This window comes from Empidonax traillii, unplaced genomic scaffold (assembly GCF_003031625.1).
Source record: "Empidonax traillii isolate 1590-97213 ecotype Southwest subspecies unplaced genomic scaffold, ASM303162v1 scaffold304:size641404, whole genome shotgun sequence".
NCBI lineage: Eukaryota > Metazoa > Chordata > Aves > Passeriformes > Tyrannidae > Empidonax > Empidonax traillii.
In genome coordinates this window covers 597,802-614,654 of record NW_020955497.1, presented here as the reverse complement: position 1 = coordinate 614,654, position 16,853 = coordinate 597,802, and the positions used below count along the sequence as shown (strand labels likewise).

Here is a 16,853-nt window from a genome sequence, read left to right as displayed (position 1 = left end):
TGATTGGGTTTGGGGCGCACTCGTGGGGCACCTTGTCACGGGCAGTCATTTCCCAGGGCCAGAGGGCAGGGTTAGATGGGATACTGCGGAGGAATTCTTCCCCGTGAGGGTGGGGAGGCCCTGGCACAGGTTGCCCAGGGAAGCTGTGGCTGTCCCTGGATCCCTGCAAGTGTCCAAGGTCAGGCTGGACGGGGCTTGGAGCAACCTGGGATATAGTGGAAGGTGTCCCTGCCCGTGGGAGAAGGTGGGACTGGATGGACTTTAACGTCCCTTCCAACCTAAACCACTCCATGACAACACAAACGCAGCTGTACCAGAAGGCGACTCTGCAGCGGTGCCGTTCACCGCTCCTGTTTTTTTTTATTTAATACACCTCAAAAAAAAAAAAAAAAAAAAGCCTTGTGATTGAAGAGCATAAACCCTTCTTTTAAACACTGCGCCGATTTTCATCGAATCCCAGGACGGTCTGGATTAGCAAGGACCTTAAACACCATTCACGTTCAGCCTCCCGCCCTCCCAGCGGCATCACCGGGCGGCTCCGCCCTCCCCGCTCGGCGGTTCCGGGCATGGCGGGGCCCTTCGAGCCCTCGGCGCTGGGCACCCGGGAGCAGTGAGTGCCGGGCAGGGGCAGGGATGGGGGTGCGAGCCGGGCATGAGCCCCACGGGCGGGAGGGGAGCTGTGGGAGGTGTCCCTGCCCCCGGGGGGCTGAGATAAGGGAGGTCCCTTTGAGGTTCCCTTCCACCGCGAACGGCTCCGCGCTTCGCGTATTATTTTTATTATTTTATTTGTAGAATCCGTGATTATGTAAAGCGGCGCTGATGCACAGAAACAGCCTTCTCGCCCTTCCGTGCAATCGTGGAATGGTTTGGGTTGGAAGGGACCCTTAAAAGCATCTCGTTCCACCCCCAGCCACGGGCAGGGACACCTTCCACTATCCCAGGTTGCTCCAAGCCCCGTCCAACCTGGCCTTGGACACATCCAGGGATGGGGAAGCCACAGCTTCTCTGGGAAATCCATTCCAGCCCCTCACCACCCTCACAGGGAAGAATTCCTTCCCCACATCCCCTGCCCTCTGGCAGTGAGAAGCACTTGTCCTGTCCCTCCATCCAAAGTCCCTCTCCAGCTCTCCTGGAGCCCCTTTAGGCCCTGCAAGGGGCTCTCAGGTCTCCCTGGAGCCTCCTCTTCTCCAGGTGAACACCCTGAGCTCTCCCAGCCTGGCTCCAGCCCTCGGAGCGTCCCTGTGGCCTCCTCTGGACAGTTTAATGTTCATCCTGTGCTGGGGATCAGCATCTTACCACTCTCACAGTAAAGGATTTCTTCCTACAATCTGGCCTGAATTTCCCCTCCTTCACTTTTTCTTCCCCTCACTCTTTAATCTAAATATTTCCCAGTATTAACTGCAATATCCTCTCTTTTCTTCCCCCCTACTCCAGCTGGGATGCTGCATATGAGAGAGAACTGCAAACTTTTCAAGATATTGGAGATGCTGGGGAAATCTGGTAAATAAAATGACTCCCACAGGGTGTTTCTGTTGTTTCTTGATCAAAACAGACATTGCAGAAACACAGTCAGCAATCCTGTGGGTTGCTGACAAAAGGATAGAGAGTTTTAACATTGAAGCCACCGTTTCCTCTCTTGCTCGGTTTTGCAAAGCAGGTTTCTTAGTTGCACTTGGACAAATGTCATGACACAGAAACCGAGCTGGTAGTTGAGGTGTATGTCACTGAAAAATTTGCCTTTTTATCCCTGAGCTCAGGTTTAACTACACAAGCTGCCCTTGCTGCTCCCTTTTTTAACATGGGGGTGATATCACCTCCCAAAGTTGGGTTTTCGGTGAATTTTAAGGCCAAGGGATTAATTTTAATTTGAGAAGAGCAGACACGAACTGTGAGCTGTGGCAGTTGTTACTTCAGTAACACCAAGAGGGGCTTTGCAAAAGCTGGAGGAAGCGAGTGATGACATAGATTTGCTGTACCTTAGGTAGATTTTTTTTTTTTTGCTGCTTTAATTCCCTGAGCCCTTGTTTCACACAGGTTTGGAGAGGAAAGCATGGTGCGCATCATCAGGTGGCTGGAAAAACACCAGGTCCCCCTGGACAGCTCTGTGCTTGACATTGGAACTGGGAACGGTGTTTTACTGGTTGAACTGGTTGGTATTTTGCAAAGTTTGTGTATTTTTTTATACAGAACCAGAGCTCCAAACAGAGCAGTTCAAATACTGCTCTGTTTGTTGGGTAAACTCCTCCAGAGAAGGGAATTAAGTTGATTAGTGCACGAAGTATCCTTATGTGCAAAAGCAGACCCTTTCTCTGCATTCAGTTCTGATAATAACACCCATGACTGATGTGAAAAAATGGGTAAACCTAAAGGCTTCTAGGTAAATTACTTACAAAGTTAACACTTCTTTTTAAAGAAGTGTACATTTCTATCAGGGTGGAAACTCTGGTCAGATATGTTCCGAGGTGTTACGATGATGTTTTACAAGATGTTTAGGAGTTCCAGTATTTTTTTCCTGGTTTTAATTGATTTATTTTTTTTTGGTATAATACTGCAGGGGAGTTGGTGAAGGAAGGGACTGTCATACTTTCACAGCTTCTATTGTTCTGCATTCTCCTTTGGCTCCATTAGTTACTGTAGGAATTAAAAGGGCTGGAAGTCAAAGTCAGGTTTGTAATGGAAATTTTTTTCAACACGGACATTGATTTTAGAAGACTTTAAAGCCTTCTTTAAAGACTGGCTGCTATATCACAGCACAGGGGAAGTTATGTCATCAAAAGCAGAAATTGCCCATCTCATTAAAGGAAATTAGCCTAATAATGATGATTGTTAAGTGCAATGCTAGCCAGCTCTATCATCTTTGAAATATCCAACAGAAGTTTTATACTGACCCCACTTACAAATAGGAAACTGATTTTCATACTGTAATGGGAAAATGACAGCCTGATAGCTCTTAAAAACTATTAAACTGCTGTAAAAGCACCCTCTTTCCTTACATTAAGCACCTTAGAGTAGTGTGGTTGCTTTTGTAGGGAATTTTCAGTCCAGTTCTCATTTGAAAAGTGACTTCAAAAATTATATTGTTTAGTTTTGCTAAATAATTCAGGATCTCACTTGCTTAGTTTATTTAAAAGATTGTTGTTGGTTTTTGTTTTTGTTTTTTTTTTTTAATGTGTTAGCTGCCAGGCTTTGAAAATCAGGTTGGGATTCTTTGGAAAAGCAAGTTGGGATCCTTTTGGCAAGAACAGCAGCTACTGTAGGACTGTTCTGCCACTGGAGCTGGGCTCCATAATGGGATAGAAATGGCAATACTGGAAAAGACTCAGTCATGGTAGGCGTTAGTAGCACCTCTCTGAAGGGGAACTACTTGAGAGTGCCAAAGTACCACATAAATAGGACCCCTTTCTATATGTGAAGTAGACCATGGTTCTGCCCCTGTTAACATCAAGGACGTGATAGGCTGGATTGAAGACATAATGCTTTCACTTTCCAAAAATTCCAGCTCTTTGAAGGAAATGTTGCTGCCAAACAAAACTCTGATCTTCTCTTATTTTTATGAGTAGTGTGGCAGCCAACAATATTGAAAGTATGGAGAAGCTTCTCTGGACTGAAGGATGTTCAGCCGCGTTGGGGTGTCTGTCTGGCGGCAGCAGAGGCCCAAGCACAGGGCAGGGCTGATACCACTGCAAACTGCCTTCTGCTCTTTAATCTGCCTCTCCAAGAAGCATCAGAATAGCGCTATAAATACCACCTTCAGGGCAGGAGTCCAGCTGCAGGATGGCACGTGAGGGAAGGATCCCTTCCTGTCGCAGTCAGGCCCTACAGGTTCAGCAGCATTTAGCGTTGTTTATCTCTAAACTTTCCTTCTGTGCCCTGGAGACTATAGGAGTGAATGGGAACTCCCTGAAGTGACTCAAGCCCTTCCTTTCCAAACAGAGGAGCTGTTGTGGGAACTGATCTTCCACCCCCAAGCCTTCAGCGCAGGCATCTGAGGAAGCCTGCTTTGCTCTGGGGAGGAACGTGGGCAGGAGCCTGAGCAATGAGCTGTTCTCCATCACATGCAAACAACACTGTCTTTGTGTGGAGCTGCAATTAGCCCTCAGTTCAGAACAGCTGGTTAGCACTGAGCTCGCAGGCCTGAGGGGCTGCTGGAAGGAGGAAGGGCTGTTGTGAAAACTCCTCATGGTTTTCCTCGCTGTTGAGGTGTCAGCTTGGAACAAGTAGACACGCAGCTGGTTGCTTAATGCCAGTTCAAGTCCATGTGTTTTTTCCAAATTAAAACAAGGCCAAGCCTCCTCCCTCTCTGTGCTGTGACAGCCTGCAGCTGGCCATAGGACTGGAGCTCTTCCTGTTGGGTTTGGGTTTCAACAGGCCCACTCACACTCGTGATATCCCGAGCTGGTCCCTTCAGCTGCTGCCTCGGAGTGCAGATGTGTGTCCCTGCTCCCCTCCCACCTGCCCAGCTCCACCTGGCTGCCCACCTGCTTTGCCAAAGGGATCTCACTGCCCGAGTTCCCTGAGCTGGGTTGTCCTTATCTCCTCCAAATTTAGATTAACAAAGTCTCTGTATGCTCCTTTACGTGATGCATAACCTGCCTGAAAATTGCTGATACAGAGACCTTGCAGCATGCAAATAGTTGTATTCAAATAGGCATTAGCATGAATAATTACAGAAATGTATGATTTTGCAGTGGATTTATGTAGTAGTGTAATGTATTACGTAGTTTGGCTCTTACAGTTTGGGTTATAAACCAAATAATTGCTCAATCTCAAACGTTATGTGTCAGAGAGTATTTTTTTTCCCGATTTTGAAGCATCTGGCATTGTCACATGTTCTCACACTGAAAATTTCTGGTTCCTAGCTTACTTTTGGTGCAGATAAGAGAGCCTGTTCCCCTCCAGGGTGTTACTTTTCACAGTTCTGCTCAGTTTTCCACTTGACATAAACCAGCTTTCAGTCAGCAGTTCTTTTGATGAGGTATTTAGGCAGAATGGACTTGCTTCAACTCATTTCTCGAGCTGTTTAGCTCTTGTAATTATAAAAGGTATAAAAGTGAGTAAAAGATGGGTTGTTTTTTGTTTCCTGTCGGTAAGAGGAGGAGAGATGAGATGGATTATAGATAGGGAATATACTCGCTGGATAAAATCACTAATGCACTAATTAAGATTCTCTGCTTCTGTCTAGGCAAAGTCTGGCTACATGAATCTCACAGGGATCGATTACTCTCCTTCTGCAATACAGCTTTCAGAAAAAGTAAGAGAGAAAGAAGGGATGTCTAACATTAAATTAAAGGTAAGTCTTGAGAAGGGATGTCTAACATTAAATTAAAGGTAAGTCTTGAGAGAAAGTTTATTGAGGAAATAGAGAGCAATTGAACCCAAGATTAAATGACCTGATTGACATTCAGACGTGCTCGGGGTACTAAACAAATGATGTCTTTTGACATTCATTTGTGAGAGAACTCTAACCCAATAAATCTCTGTTTACAAGAAGGTTTTTGGTCTTTATTTTTGTTTTCTGTTGGTAGCAGTCATTAGGGCTAACAAGATTTCCCTCCTTGGAGAAGGAGCTCCACAAAGAGTGGTTCACCCTTTGGGAGTCCTATATTTTAGCTGCCACGTTCTGAATTTCAGATCTGAGATAGAGGAAGAAATCCTTAAGTGATAGATCCCTACCCGTAGCTGTGCAGCAGGAAGCCTTGCTGGAGCAGGGGTAGGACCAGATGACCTCCAAAGGTTCCCTTCCAGCCTCAACCATCCCATGATTCTGTGGCTGCCTGTAATTCTGAACTCCCTGTCTGCTGTGCTGTTTTATCCTCCAGCCCTGTGCCTGTGTGATGCTTCTGTTCTCGTGTCAGTCGTAAAATCTCTCTGTGGCGGGCACTGTCTGTTCTTCTGCGTTCGTGCAGTGCCTGGCACATGCCAGGCATCCAAGTACAAATTATGGTTTATAGAATGGACTCCAAGTGTGTTAGTTTGAGCTGTAGATTACAGCAAATAGATCATCACATAATGCACAGAGAAGAAAGAAGCTGCCAAAGCATTAAAATCCCGTGAGTTGCCCCTTCCCCAGCACACCTATTGTCAGGTTTGAGGCGTTGTATCCTAAAGTCTCGCTTCACATTAAAGCTTCAGGAAGCTGCTGAGCAGAAGATTTGTTTTCACAGCTGTAGACTTCTGCTTTAGGTAGAAGACTTCCTGGCCCCATCAGCTGAACTGTCAGGCTTTGACATTTGCATTGACAAGGGGACTTTTGACGCCGTAAGCCTCAACCCCGACGACGCGGCGGGGAAGCGGCAGCAGTATGTGAGGTCCCTGGGCAGGGTGCTGAAACCACAGGGCTTCTTCCTCATCACATCTTGCAACTGGACCAAGGAGGAGCTGCTGAACGAGTTCAGGGAAGGTGAGCAGCTGAACAGAGAACCCTCTGCCAGCTGAGGGTTGTTGAAGGATCGGGATGAGTGAATTTGAATGGCTGTGTTAGCATATTGGCTTTCCCAGATCAGGATTAGGGAAGGTAAAGGGATTAGTAAATGCTTCAGCCTGCCTTGCCTCTGTTTTCCTCGGGAATTGCATCTCCAGTGTCAGGGTGCCACGGGAGGACGGGTTTTGTTACACCGTGGAGGTTGGGGCTCTCAGTCTAATTACACTGGGAAAATGTGTACCCAAATGATACTTTTTTTTTTTTTTTTTGAGTCCTTTATACCATAACCAAATCACCCTTCTGGTTGCTTTGAGATTGAGGGTAACATTACCCATGTTTAGAGGAACTTTTATGTCACCTCCTCAGCTGCCTTTCTGATCCATCACAGAGTTTTTTTACGTGCCAGTCAGCTCCTGAATCTCCTGCCTGAGACTTGAAACTCAGTGAGGATCTCAAACAACCATCCCTTGTGAGGAACTGAAATTACTGGCAAGTTCTCATCTTTTCTGCCATTAATTTGAGTGAGTCAGCCAGCTGAGATTTTTATTATCCATGGAAGAGGTTCAGCTGTATAAAGCAGTGGTGCAGTGCAACAATACAATCCTATAAACTCACAGATTAACTGACTTGCAAGTTTTCCAGACGAATAAAGAATGGTTTGCAAAGGGTTATCCAAGAGGCGAATAAAACGACTTCCTTCTAATAAAAGCGTTTTAATTTCTGTCTGGCAGGATTTGAAATTCTGGAGGAGCTGCCAACACCCAAGTTTTGCTTTGGAGGAAGAATTGGAAACAGTGTAACAGCATTGGTTTTCCAAAGGAAAAAAACGAGGCCATCCATCTTGGACAAATTAGATTAGATGAGAAAAGTCTGAACTTTAAACCTGACAGAAAACCTCAGACACGTGTGTAAATAAATGCTTTTTGAGTGCACAGTAAAATACTCGGTATGGAACTCCAAGGGGCTATAAAACATTGCCCTAGAAACGTTTCAGCTTTGCGTAACTTGCCCATAAATTTTGTCCTTGCTACAACCTCACTTGTTTTAGGGAAGCTGCGTGTTTGGGAGCGAGAGGGAAATAAGGCATTCTACGTACAGGTAAAAAAATATATCTGGATGATATTTGTGTTTGGAACATGAAGGTTATCTGGTATTTATTTTCAGTGTTGGTACTCAGTGACCAACAGGTAGGTAGGTATTCTACAAGGCAAAAAAATCTCATTGCACTGAAATAGGGAACAAGCTTTTACTATGTAAGTGCTTTAATATTAATTACATTTTATATTAATTAAAGCACTTATATTAATATGTATTAATATTAATTAATTAAAATCTTTAATTAATGAACATGAATGTTGCTGTTAAGGAGGGAAATTAACACAAAAACCACAGCACTTGCAAAAAAAGGTCTAGTCAGTGCTTTAAATGCAGATTTCCAGAGGTTCTCATGCTCAGCATGGTTCTGTCTCCACTGAAGTAGCTCAGCTTTTTTCCCACAGAGGGAGTGTCTTTAAAGGTCTCACTTGCCTAAGTTCATGCCTGATCAGTTATTTTCCCTGATCTCATAAATACATAAAGGTGGGATGTTATAGTCTTGCATTCTCACTGGTGAGTGACATGTGCCTCCTCCATGATTACTTTTCTATGTAGTAATGTCTTAAGAGCCACAGTGACCTTAAGTTTTCCAGTGAAGTTCTCAGGGACAGATTTTAGCTGCATAAATCCAAAAGAATTCAAAGCATAACTATCCATTCCTTGTTCATCTTTTTTTAATATATTTTTTTTAACTTCCTTGTGTTTTTGCTTATTTTCTCTGCCTTCATTTCTTCTGCTGTTTTGTATTCTCTGAATATTACTGTTGCTTGAAAGGCAGGAAGATGAGATTTCCTCACCCCTTGACAAACCCAGGTTGCAGGTGACAATAAACTTGTTCTTTCAAACATCAAGGAGGTCCTGTTGGGCAATCAGGTTTTGTTTCACAGGCATGTTTCATGTTTGCTCATCAGGGAATTGCTACTCCTGGTTGCCACAGTTCTCGTTCCCAGGGTTCAGGAGATCTTTAAGGGTCAATAAATGCTTCTAGTCCTTTCCCAGGACAGGAATTAAGGCATTATTTGCACAGTGGTGAGTCCTCCCTCTGTGATCCATCTGTTGATATCCTCAAGGTAGGAATCCTAATTCCACATCTGTTTGCAAAATGGGATGTATTCCATTGGAAGAATGGCTCATCAGCAGTGGTGAGCAGATGTAGTCCCTGTGAACAGTTCTTTGCGTATTTGGTCAGGCCTGAGTTCCTAACTCAAATGCCAAAACCAAGGGCTTGTTAGCATTTGACGTGTCCTTGATTTGGGGCAGCTCATCTTGCAGGGAGGTTCCCGATGGAGGCGTGATCTCTAAACGTTGGTGCATTTCAGTGAAGAAACAGCTTAAAAAGAGACAGAGGAATAAGCAGTGGGCTAGGAGGGCTGAATATTTGCTGGAAGTTTGGGGAGTGCTTCATGGTGGTTCCTGAAGGCTGGAATCTTCATGACTACACAGCTGTGTGACTCTTGGGTTTCTTTCAGCTGCAACGCCGGGCTACGGGAGAATAAATGCAGCATTTAAAACGCATTTTCCTCCTATTGTTTTGCTGTCTGAAAACCCTGTATGTGATTTCACTGTCAAATATGAGGTTTGTGGGTAGTAAAACTAACATCTGCCGTGGATCTCGGAGGTGGTTGAGCCCACAGGCTTTTCCTGCAGGACCGAGTTTAGGCTGGATGACGCTGCGGAGCTGGCAAACCTTCCCGCTGGAGTTTTGCATAAAACATGGGCAGAACAGAAAGGGTTTGTGTTCCCTTGTTCACTGAAAGTGTACTGAAGGGTAGAATGCTCTCAGGACTGACCTTTTATTGCAGGGAGATGGGAGATGGCTTTTAGTGCCCAAAGCGCAAAGAAGCAGCACCTCCACCAACATCTGTGCTTGGGGCAGCTCCTGCATCCGACACCCAGCTCCTGATCCCTCCTACTGCCAAGCAAACTGCGTTCAGGGGTTTCTCTTCTGAGGCATTTGCTGGGAGAGGCAAACACCGTTGTGTTTGTAGTGGGGCTTGTACTACTGACAGAGCTTGGAGCATTTTATCCTGGAATTTTATAGGGTGTATCACAGAAGTGAACTGTCAGCGTGAAATACCTGGAAGAGGTGACTGAGCCACAGTAATGAAATAATTATTGATCTGAGATGTCTGATCGAAGGGAGTTTCTACACATGGGGCCCTGCTAGAGTGTGAGGTAAATGGATTCTCAAGACAAAAAGCCTTTGCCTTTTCAGCATCACAGTACTTTCTTGAAGTAAATACTCCTCTAATCATGTATATACAAATTAAGGAGTGAGAAATGCCAGACATGAAAACTGTGACACAACTCAATGAGCAGAGAAAATTCAGAGAGAAGGTGAATATTCCCTTGCTCCTTGACTTCCCTTTTGGTGACCAGCTTGTTATTTATAAGAGAGGATGTTCACTGAATGGTCCTTAAGGAGCAGGAATAATCATAGAATCCCAGAATGGTTTGAGTAGGAAGGGACCTTCAAGACCATCTTGTTCCAATCCTCTGCCATGGGCAGGCACACCCTCCACTCTTCCAGATTGTTCCAAACCCCGGGCAGCCTGACCTGCAATTCTGTTCGTAGGCTTTTTTTTAAATTTTTTTTTTTTTTTTTTTTGGTTTGTTCTTTTGGAGGCTTAGAAGATATGGAATTAATATTCTGTTCTTGAAACCCAGTATAATTCTGTGTAATGAGAAGAATTTCTGGGAGCTACTTTTTTTTTTTTTTTTTTTTTTTTTAAGAGCTGTTGGGTTATATCAGAAACACCAACAGAATTATGGCAGCTGCTTTCGCAGACAGGGCCAGCAATGATGAAGCAAGTAATTACAGGCTCTCTGTCCCATCAGGAGAATATTTCTTCAAATCATTATTGAGAGCATCAGGTTGAAATAACTGTTTGCATTATGGGCTCACCTTCTCAAATTCAAATCTGGTGTTGCAACACCATTTCTGAAATCTGGGAATAGCCAGATGCCTTGATTGTGTCATAGGATTTGGGGTATTGAACACCTATGGCAAAAACAGACTCAGCTTTTTATTTATTTATTTATTTTTTACTTTGTACTTTTCTGAAAAGGAGCTTTCACAGATATTTGGGGTTTTAAACCTGCTGTTGCCGTTTTACAGGGGAGCTCGTTTATACCTGAGCGGAGAAGCGCGCGTCCCACCACACGCACAGGTCTCAGGTGTGAGTCTCTGGAGAGCAAACAATGTTCCCTCATACCCTTTGCATCGAAGTTATTTCAGTTCTGCACATGTTTCTGTGAGCCTGAACGGGCAAACAAGGGGATGAACAGCAATCCCTCCCTTGGAACGACTGGGTTTGTAGCCAGGTGTGCAAGGCGAAGCCAAGTGTGCAAGGAAGAACGGATAGATACTTGGAAAGATCCAAAGATGAGCTGACACAGCTTCTTTGGAGGTTTTTTTTTATGTCAGGATGAGTTCTTGAATAGCTTTTCTGGTACATTAGGCACAGCATGCTTTTCTCCATCACTGACACTGGCTTCCATGTATTTCCACATTCCAGGAATGCACTGGCAGCACTGTAGCCATTGTGAGGAAAATCTGCATGTATATGTACTCTGCTATGTCTGTTCTACTGTGTTCCAGGGTGCCTGGTTATAAGGCTGCCAAATTTTATGTTATTTCGTACCAGACAAAATCTTTAAGTGTGGTATTTAGCAACATACAGCAAAATTTTCAGTGTTTTGGCACTGGGATTGCTTTCCCAATCTTGGCATGCTGAAAGGTAAAGAACACAGCTTGCTACAACAATAACTGCTCTATTTTATAGGCCCTCTAAGCATTTTAAGGGATCGAATCGTCTCCTGTAAAATACATGGAGAGCACTTAAGAAATAATTGGGCCAGGGCTCTGCATTGCCATGCGGAGCTCTGCCTTCCCATTCCCGTTGCTCCCTTGCCTTTTCTGGGATAAGGTAAGAGGGGGAGACTGCCCTTCCCGGCGTTACCTGCTCCAGGGATGGATGGGTGGTACGGTTGCCTTGGAGGGGACGGCTCCATCCCGTGCCTTGGCTGGAAGTTCGCGTAGCGTGACCCAACCCTTGTGGGTAGCAGCGAAATTGAGGAGCAGTTAATGGCTACCAAGGGCTTTCAGTGAAAGGGGATGAGGTGTTATAGCCTCGAGACAAAGGAGGAAAAGGAGCGCTGGCGTGTTTTGTTTAACGCAGGCGAGGGAAAAGCCGACCTGCGGCTTAATTTCAATTTGTTAGGGAACAGCATAGCTTGAAATGAGCCCATTTTTATGTTACTGGAAATTAAACTGAGTGCTGTCAGGCAAACCAATCGCTGCCAGGTAGCATTATAAATCCTGGATAATCACAAGTGCATAAGCCCATGCTGGAGAGCCAGAGCTAATAAACACCAGTGAGGGAGCAGAAACAAACCTCAGCACAGCCCCTGCAGCAGCCAGGTATTCATGGACAGCATCATGCATCAAACTGAGGTGGGAAGAGTGTGCATAGAGTGAGAAATCCGAACTGCTGGTGGGGCTGAGAACTGAGATTTGAGCAGAAGGATCCAGGCTCTTTCACCCCAATTGGTGGTGTTAATTAGCCTGTCCAGCTACTCCCGAACTTACCCAATGTAGGGTGCTGCTTTGGGGCGTGTCTGCAGCTGCCTTGAGCTTTGTGAATGAGGGACAAATAACTCTGGTCTTAATCTTAAGCCAGTGCAGACACAAACATGGTTGACAAAGTGATAGGCACGTTCAGGCAAGAGAGAGGTTCACACATGTATTTCATGGTCTGTTTATTTTATCCATCGACTATTTCCACTGCACCTCGTGTGGGGCAGCCTGGAGCTCAGCAGTCATGCCCTCTGCCAAGGTGGGAAGGGAGGCAGCAAACACAAAGCTGTTGCATGTGCAGCAACTATACCTCATGTTAAATAGGATTTATAACTTTGGTGGAAATCCTGTTGTATGCCAGATGTAGTTAGAACTGCACCCCTCATTACAAACCTCTGCACAGGAGCTGTTTGGGTATCAGGTCTCGGTTGGTATCAGTTTTTTAGCAATTTAGGTACTTCCTGACCCAGGGCACATTGATCATATTACAGAGATGTGTTTGTTCCCTGGGTACAAAATACCTATTAAAAATACTTGTGCTTGCTGTTATTTAGATTTTGTGAGTTTCAGGAGTTCCCCTGGAACTGGAGTGTGGCTTCTGAAGCTGGTCTCCTCTTTGTGCTCTCGGAGAACCTTTGATGGAGCCCAGATGTCCCTGTGAGTACGTGGTACCCAGCACAGCTGGATGGCTGGGACATCGTGTGACTGGGACACTGACTCTCTGGCCTTGGGCAAGTCCCCTACCTGTATTCCTTGCCTGGCAGGAGAGGCAGAAGGATAAACCCATAAATAACTGGGATCGCTCCAGTGCTTAGGACAGTGCAGAGTTGTAGGTCATTGTGAAAGGGACACTTCTGAAATTATTAGTAACCTTGGTGCATATGACTCGAATAACAACGAACTGGAGCAGGTAGTGAAGCATTGGAAAGGCTACATGGGAAGCAGGCTGCAATCCTGTGCACTGGAAGTGAAGGAAATGGTGTTTTTCCACAGGGCTTAGCACTGCTGCATCGACATGTCAATGACTTGGACCCCAGAATCATTTCAGAAGGACGGTGGAGATCATTAGATTTTTCCCTATCCACAGTTTCCATCTCCCATCAGGAAGGCTCCTAGTGAGTGGGTAGCAAAACTGCTGACATCCAAGACAAAAACACAAATTAAATCAGCTCAGAGTTGGACTGAATGGATTTTCTGTCCACGACAGCTAAACTCTCTTGGCCAGTTCTTTAAAGCACGAAAATTATTTCTGTCTTTTCCCCTTCCTGACAAAGGTCTTCTGCACTGCCCAGAGCAGGGAACTGTGGGCAGCCTTTACATTTCAACAACATTACTGCAAATACTATCTGTGGAGAACAGGTCTGTGCTTCAGCAACAGGCTTTCACGTGTGCTGGGAATGCTCCACAGCCAGCTCATCTGCTGGGAAGCACGGAGGATGAGAGGCAGAAAATGCTGGGTTTGGAGCGAGCTGCAGGAGCAGACAGAAAGCAACTTTCTGCTTGAGTCTTGGAGCCCAAGGCTGCCACGGGAATGGATTCAATTACGCTCCGAGCTTTATTGCTGAAATATTCCACTGGGAAGCCATAAAAAAAACATTTTCAAACTTGATTCCCCAAGTTCTGGAAAAGGAGTTAGCAAGTGTTTTATTGCTACCAGTCTCAACACGTGATAAGAAAAGCAAATACTGAGTGGGACGGAGGAGCTTGATGCGAAAGCCCCTTCACATCATCAAACCCTTCTCCCTGTTTGTCGCCCACTCAAACCAGCCACTCCTAATTTTATGTGTACTGAGTATGGAGCCACTTCTGTTGAGATCAGTCCTCGCTGTGTTGGTGGGAGCTGCTCCCTTGTTAAATTTCCACCCGCTACTTCCGCTTGCTCACCTCTTCCTTCTCAATTACATTAAATTCTAACTGATAGTCTTCCTCGACAGTTATTTGGTGTCCTGGGCTGTGCAGCAGCAGGGCAGGACACCCAGAGCGCTGCTGAGTTACCCAGCCAGAGCCTCCCTTGCTGTTCCTGCCCTTACTTGTCCCCACATGCCATCCCCAGCGGTGTGCCCGGCCATCCAGCCGGGCGGATGAAATTCAGCCCCAGATTCATTCCCGATGACATCTGTGTTGTCTACTCGCATATGTTTAAGATTAATGTTTAGGCTCTGTTTTGTAATGAGTTCTAAATCTTCCTTTTAGCTGTCATGTAGTTTCCTTGTTCGCTAATTACGCCCGCTCTCGGGAGGAGCCCGCGTGCTGTGTGCGGTGCAGCTTGGGTGGATGGAAAATGTTATTGTCAGAGCACATCGCTCCTAAAGGCCACCTCCCACGTGAGGCCAAGCAGATGTGCCTCTGAATACTGCTGGAGGACCCATGGCCACCTTCACTCCTGCAGTATTTTGCTCAGCTTGTTCTGTCAAATCACAGCCCCCTCCCAAAACATGTGCTGGGAAAAATTCCTGCTGAGAAGACTTGGGGGTGCTGGTGAATGAGGGGCTGCACATGACCTGGCATGAAAGGTCATGCAGCCCAGAAAAACACAGCTGTGACCTGGGCTTCATCACAGGCAGCATGGGCAGCAGGTCAAGGGAGGTGATTCTTCCCCCCTACTCCACTCTGGTGAGCCCTCAACTCTGGAGTAGTCCAACCAGCTCCAGGGTTCCCAGCACAGGAAGGACATGGACCTGTGGGAGCGAGTCCAGAGGAGGCCACAGAGATGGTCTGAGAGCTGGAGCACTTCTGCTATGGAGACAGGCTAGGAGAGCTGGAGTTGTTCAGGCTGGAGAAGAAAGGGCTCCAGGGATACCATAGAGCCCCTTCCAGTGTCTAAAGCGGCTCCAAGAGAGTTGGAGAGGGACTTGGGGCAAGGATCTGGAGTGACAGGAAAAGGGGAATGACTCCACACTGAAAACCAGTAGGTTTAGACTGGATATTGGGAAGGAATTCTCTGTGAGTGTGGGGAGGCCCTGGCCAGGTTGCCCAGAGAAGCTGTGGCTGCCCCATCCCTGGAAGTTTACAAGGTCAGGTTGGACAGATGTTGTAGCAACCTGGGATAGTGGAAGGTGTTCCTGCCCATGGCAGGGGGTTGGAACTGGATGGTCTTTAAAGGTCCCTTCCAATCCAAACTATTCCATTATTCTATGAAAAACGGAGAAAAACTAAGGGGTGGGATTTTTTTGTATACCGAATCCCACCCGCGGGTGCAGCAGTGGATGGTAAGTACCTGTGATGTGCCAAAACTTCAGTGCTACTTCCCATAGCGGGGACCGGACCCTTCCTTTCGTGGCTGATGGAGCCCAGCTCTTCTCCTCCTCCTCCTCCTTCCCGGGCCGGCCGTGCCACCAGGAGTCACTCTCGGCCTCTGAACGAGCCGCGGAGCCCCACACGAGCCGCACCCGCGGCATCCCGGGCTGCGGGGCTGGTTGTGGGCAGTGATGCCGCGGGAGCGCTGCCAGCGCCAGCCCGGGGCTCCCCGTCGGGCAGAGCCTGATGGCCACGCGGTATCCCCCTTTTTTTATCATTTTTTGGACTTTCCCCCCCTTCACACACACGCTCTTTCTGGTGATGTTTAACCCCTGGGATGCCCGTTCGGGGCGGCAGCCGGGGGGCCTCCCCCCGCCTTCCCTCGCACCGAGCGCTCCGGTGCGCGGGTCCCCGGGGCGGGCGCTCCGCAGGTGCGGGCCGGGCTCTGCCCGCGCTGGCTCCGCTCAGGAAGTGACAAGAGCATTTCCTCCTCCTCCTCCTCCTCCACCTCCTCCTCCTCCTCCTCGCCGCTCCCTCCCTCCGCCCGCCCCGCCCGCAGCACGGCGGCGGCGGCGGCAGCGGAGCGCGGTCGGAGCGGCGCCCAGAGCCGGCCCGGCCGGGCCGCGCCGCCGCCACCACGGGAAGGGCTCGGTAAGCGATGCCCGGAGCCGAGCGGGGTCGTGCCGTCCCTGGCGGGTGTCGGGGAGGGGGTGGACAAAGGGCGGCGTTGCGCCCTGCCCGGCCGGGGCGCCGCGGAGGGGATGGGGGGAGGATGGTGGTACCCCCCGCCGCTGCCGCATCCCCGCGGAGCGGGCTGGGGGATGTCCGCCTTTGTGCCGTCGGGTCTCGCCCGCGCCGGGGTGAGCGGGGGGTACCGCGGAGAAGCTGCCTGGGCGCCCGAAGGGAGTGCGGGGCAGTGGGGTGTGTGCCCGGAGCGGCCGGGGGGGTGCGGGATGCTAAGCCGCGACCGCTCGCCCGACGTGCGGGGAAGGGCGGCTCTCCAGAGTTGGGCGTGCGGGGAGCGAGCGCTTCTCTCCCCGTCGGATTCCTCTGCCTTTGCCACTGGAATTTCTTCCTGCAAGCGAATCAACACGTGCTTTCCTTTCTCCGGGCCGAGAGTGATGTTTAAGGGGGTTGAAACTCGGATGCCGAGTCTCGCGTTCTCACGGTGGGGGCTGCAGCCCAGAGGAGCTGTGGTTGAGCATCCCTGCAGGGATGCTCTCCCAGGGTAATCGCTCACTCTTCCCACCGTGCCACGCTTCGGATTTCATTCTGGCACGTGCGAGGTGGCTCCCGGCAGCAAGGGACAGGGGCAGACCTGCCCCCCCCCCCCCCGGGTGGGGGTCTCCAACATCCAACACAGCTGCTCTAGGACACGGCAGCTCCTACTGTGTGAAGTGTCCTGGCGGTGGAGTTGTCCTAGAAAGTCCCTAAGTCTTGTTTCTCCGTTCAGTGACGTCAGGTAGTTCAGGTTCTACGAAACGTGAAGGTTTCACATACGGCTGTATGCAAAGATTTCAC

The 16,853-nt window shown here is 48.0% G+C and overlaps 2 protein-coding genes across 3 annotated transcripts in view; both read left to right on the top strand.

The window, feature by feature from the left end:
- Nucleotides 1-541: 541 nt before the first annotated feature.
- On the top strand, nucleotides 542-7,408 carry EEF1AKMT2 (EEF1A lysine methyltransferase 2). Its single transcript, XM_027890960.1, has 6 exons — nucleotides 542-610; nucleotides 1,435-1,500; nucleotides 2,035-2,149; nucleotides 5,183-5,290; nucleotides 6,184-6,400; nucleotides 7,153-7,408. The coding sequence occupies exons 1-6, from the start codon at nucleotides 567-569 to the stop codon at nucleotides 7,278-7,280; spliced, it is 678 nt and encodes a 225-aa protein (XP_027746761.1). The 5' UTR covers nucleotides 542-566; the 3' UTR covers nucleotides 7,281-7,408.
- An 8,515-nt stretch (nucleotides 7,409-15,923) lies between these two features.
- Nucleotides 15,924-16,853, top strand: part of FAM53B (family with sequence similarity 53 member B) — a 57,036-nt gene continuing 56,106 nt past the window's right edge. For both annotated transcript variants that reach the window (XM_027890953.1, XM_027890952.1), the window contains exon 1: nucleotides 15,924-15,983. The gene's annotated coding sequence lies outside the window, so the exon portion shown is untranslated. The remainder of the gene's footprint in view (nucleotides 15,984-16,853) is intronic.

What these genes read in the sequence shown, in the direction of transcription:
- EEF1AKMT2 (XM_027890960.1), top strand. Translation starts at nt 567, where the DNA reads ATGGCGGGGCCCTTCGAGCCCTCGGCGCTGGGCACCCGGGAGCA. An exon ending in GCGCTGGGCACCCGGGAGCA is followed by an intron (nt 611 to 1,434) that starts GTGAGTGCCGGG and finishes CCCCTACTCCAG; the next exon opens with CTGGGATGCTGCATATGAGA. An exon ending in GCTGAACGAGTTCAGGGAAG is followed by an intron (nt 6,401 to 7,152) that starts GTGAGCAGCTGA and finishes TCTGTCTGGCAG; the next exon opens with GATTTGAAATTCTGGAGGAG.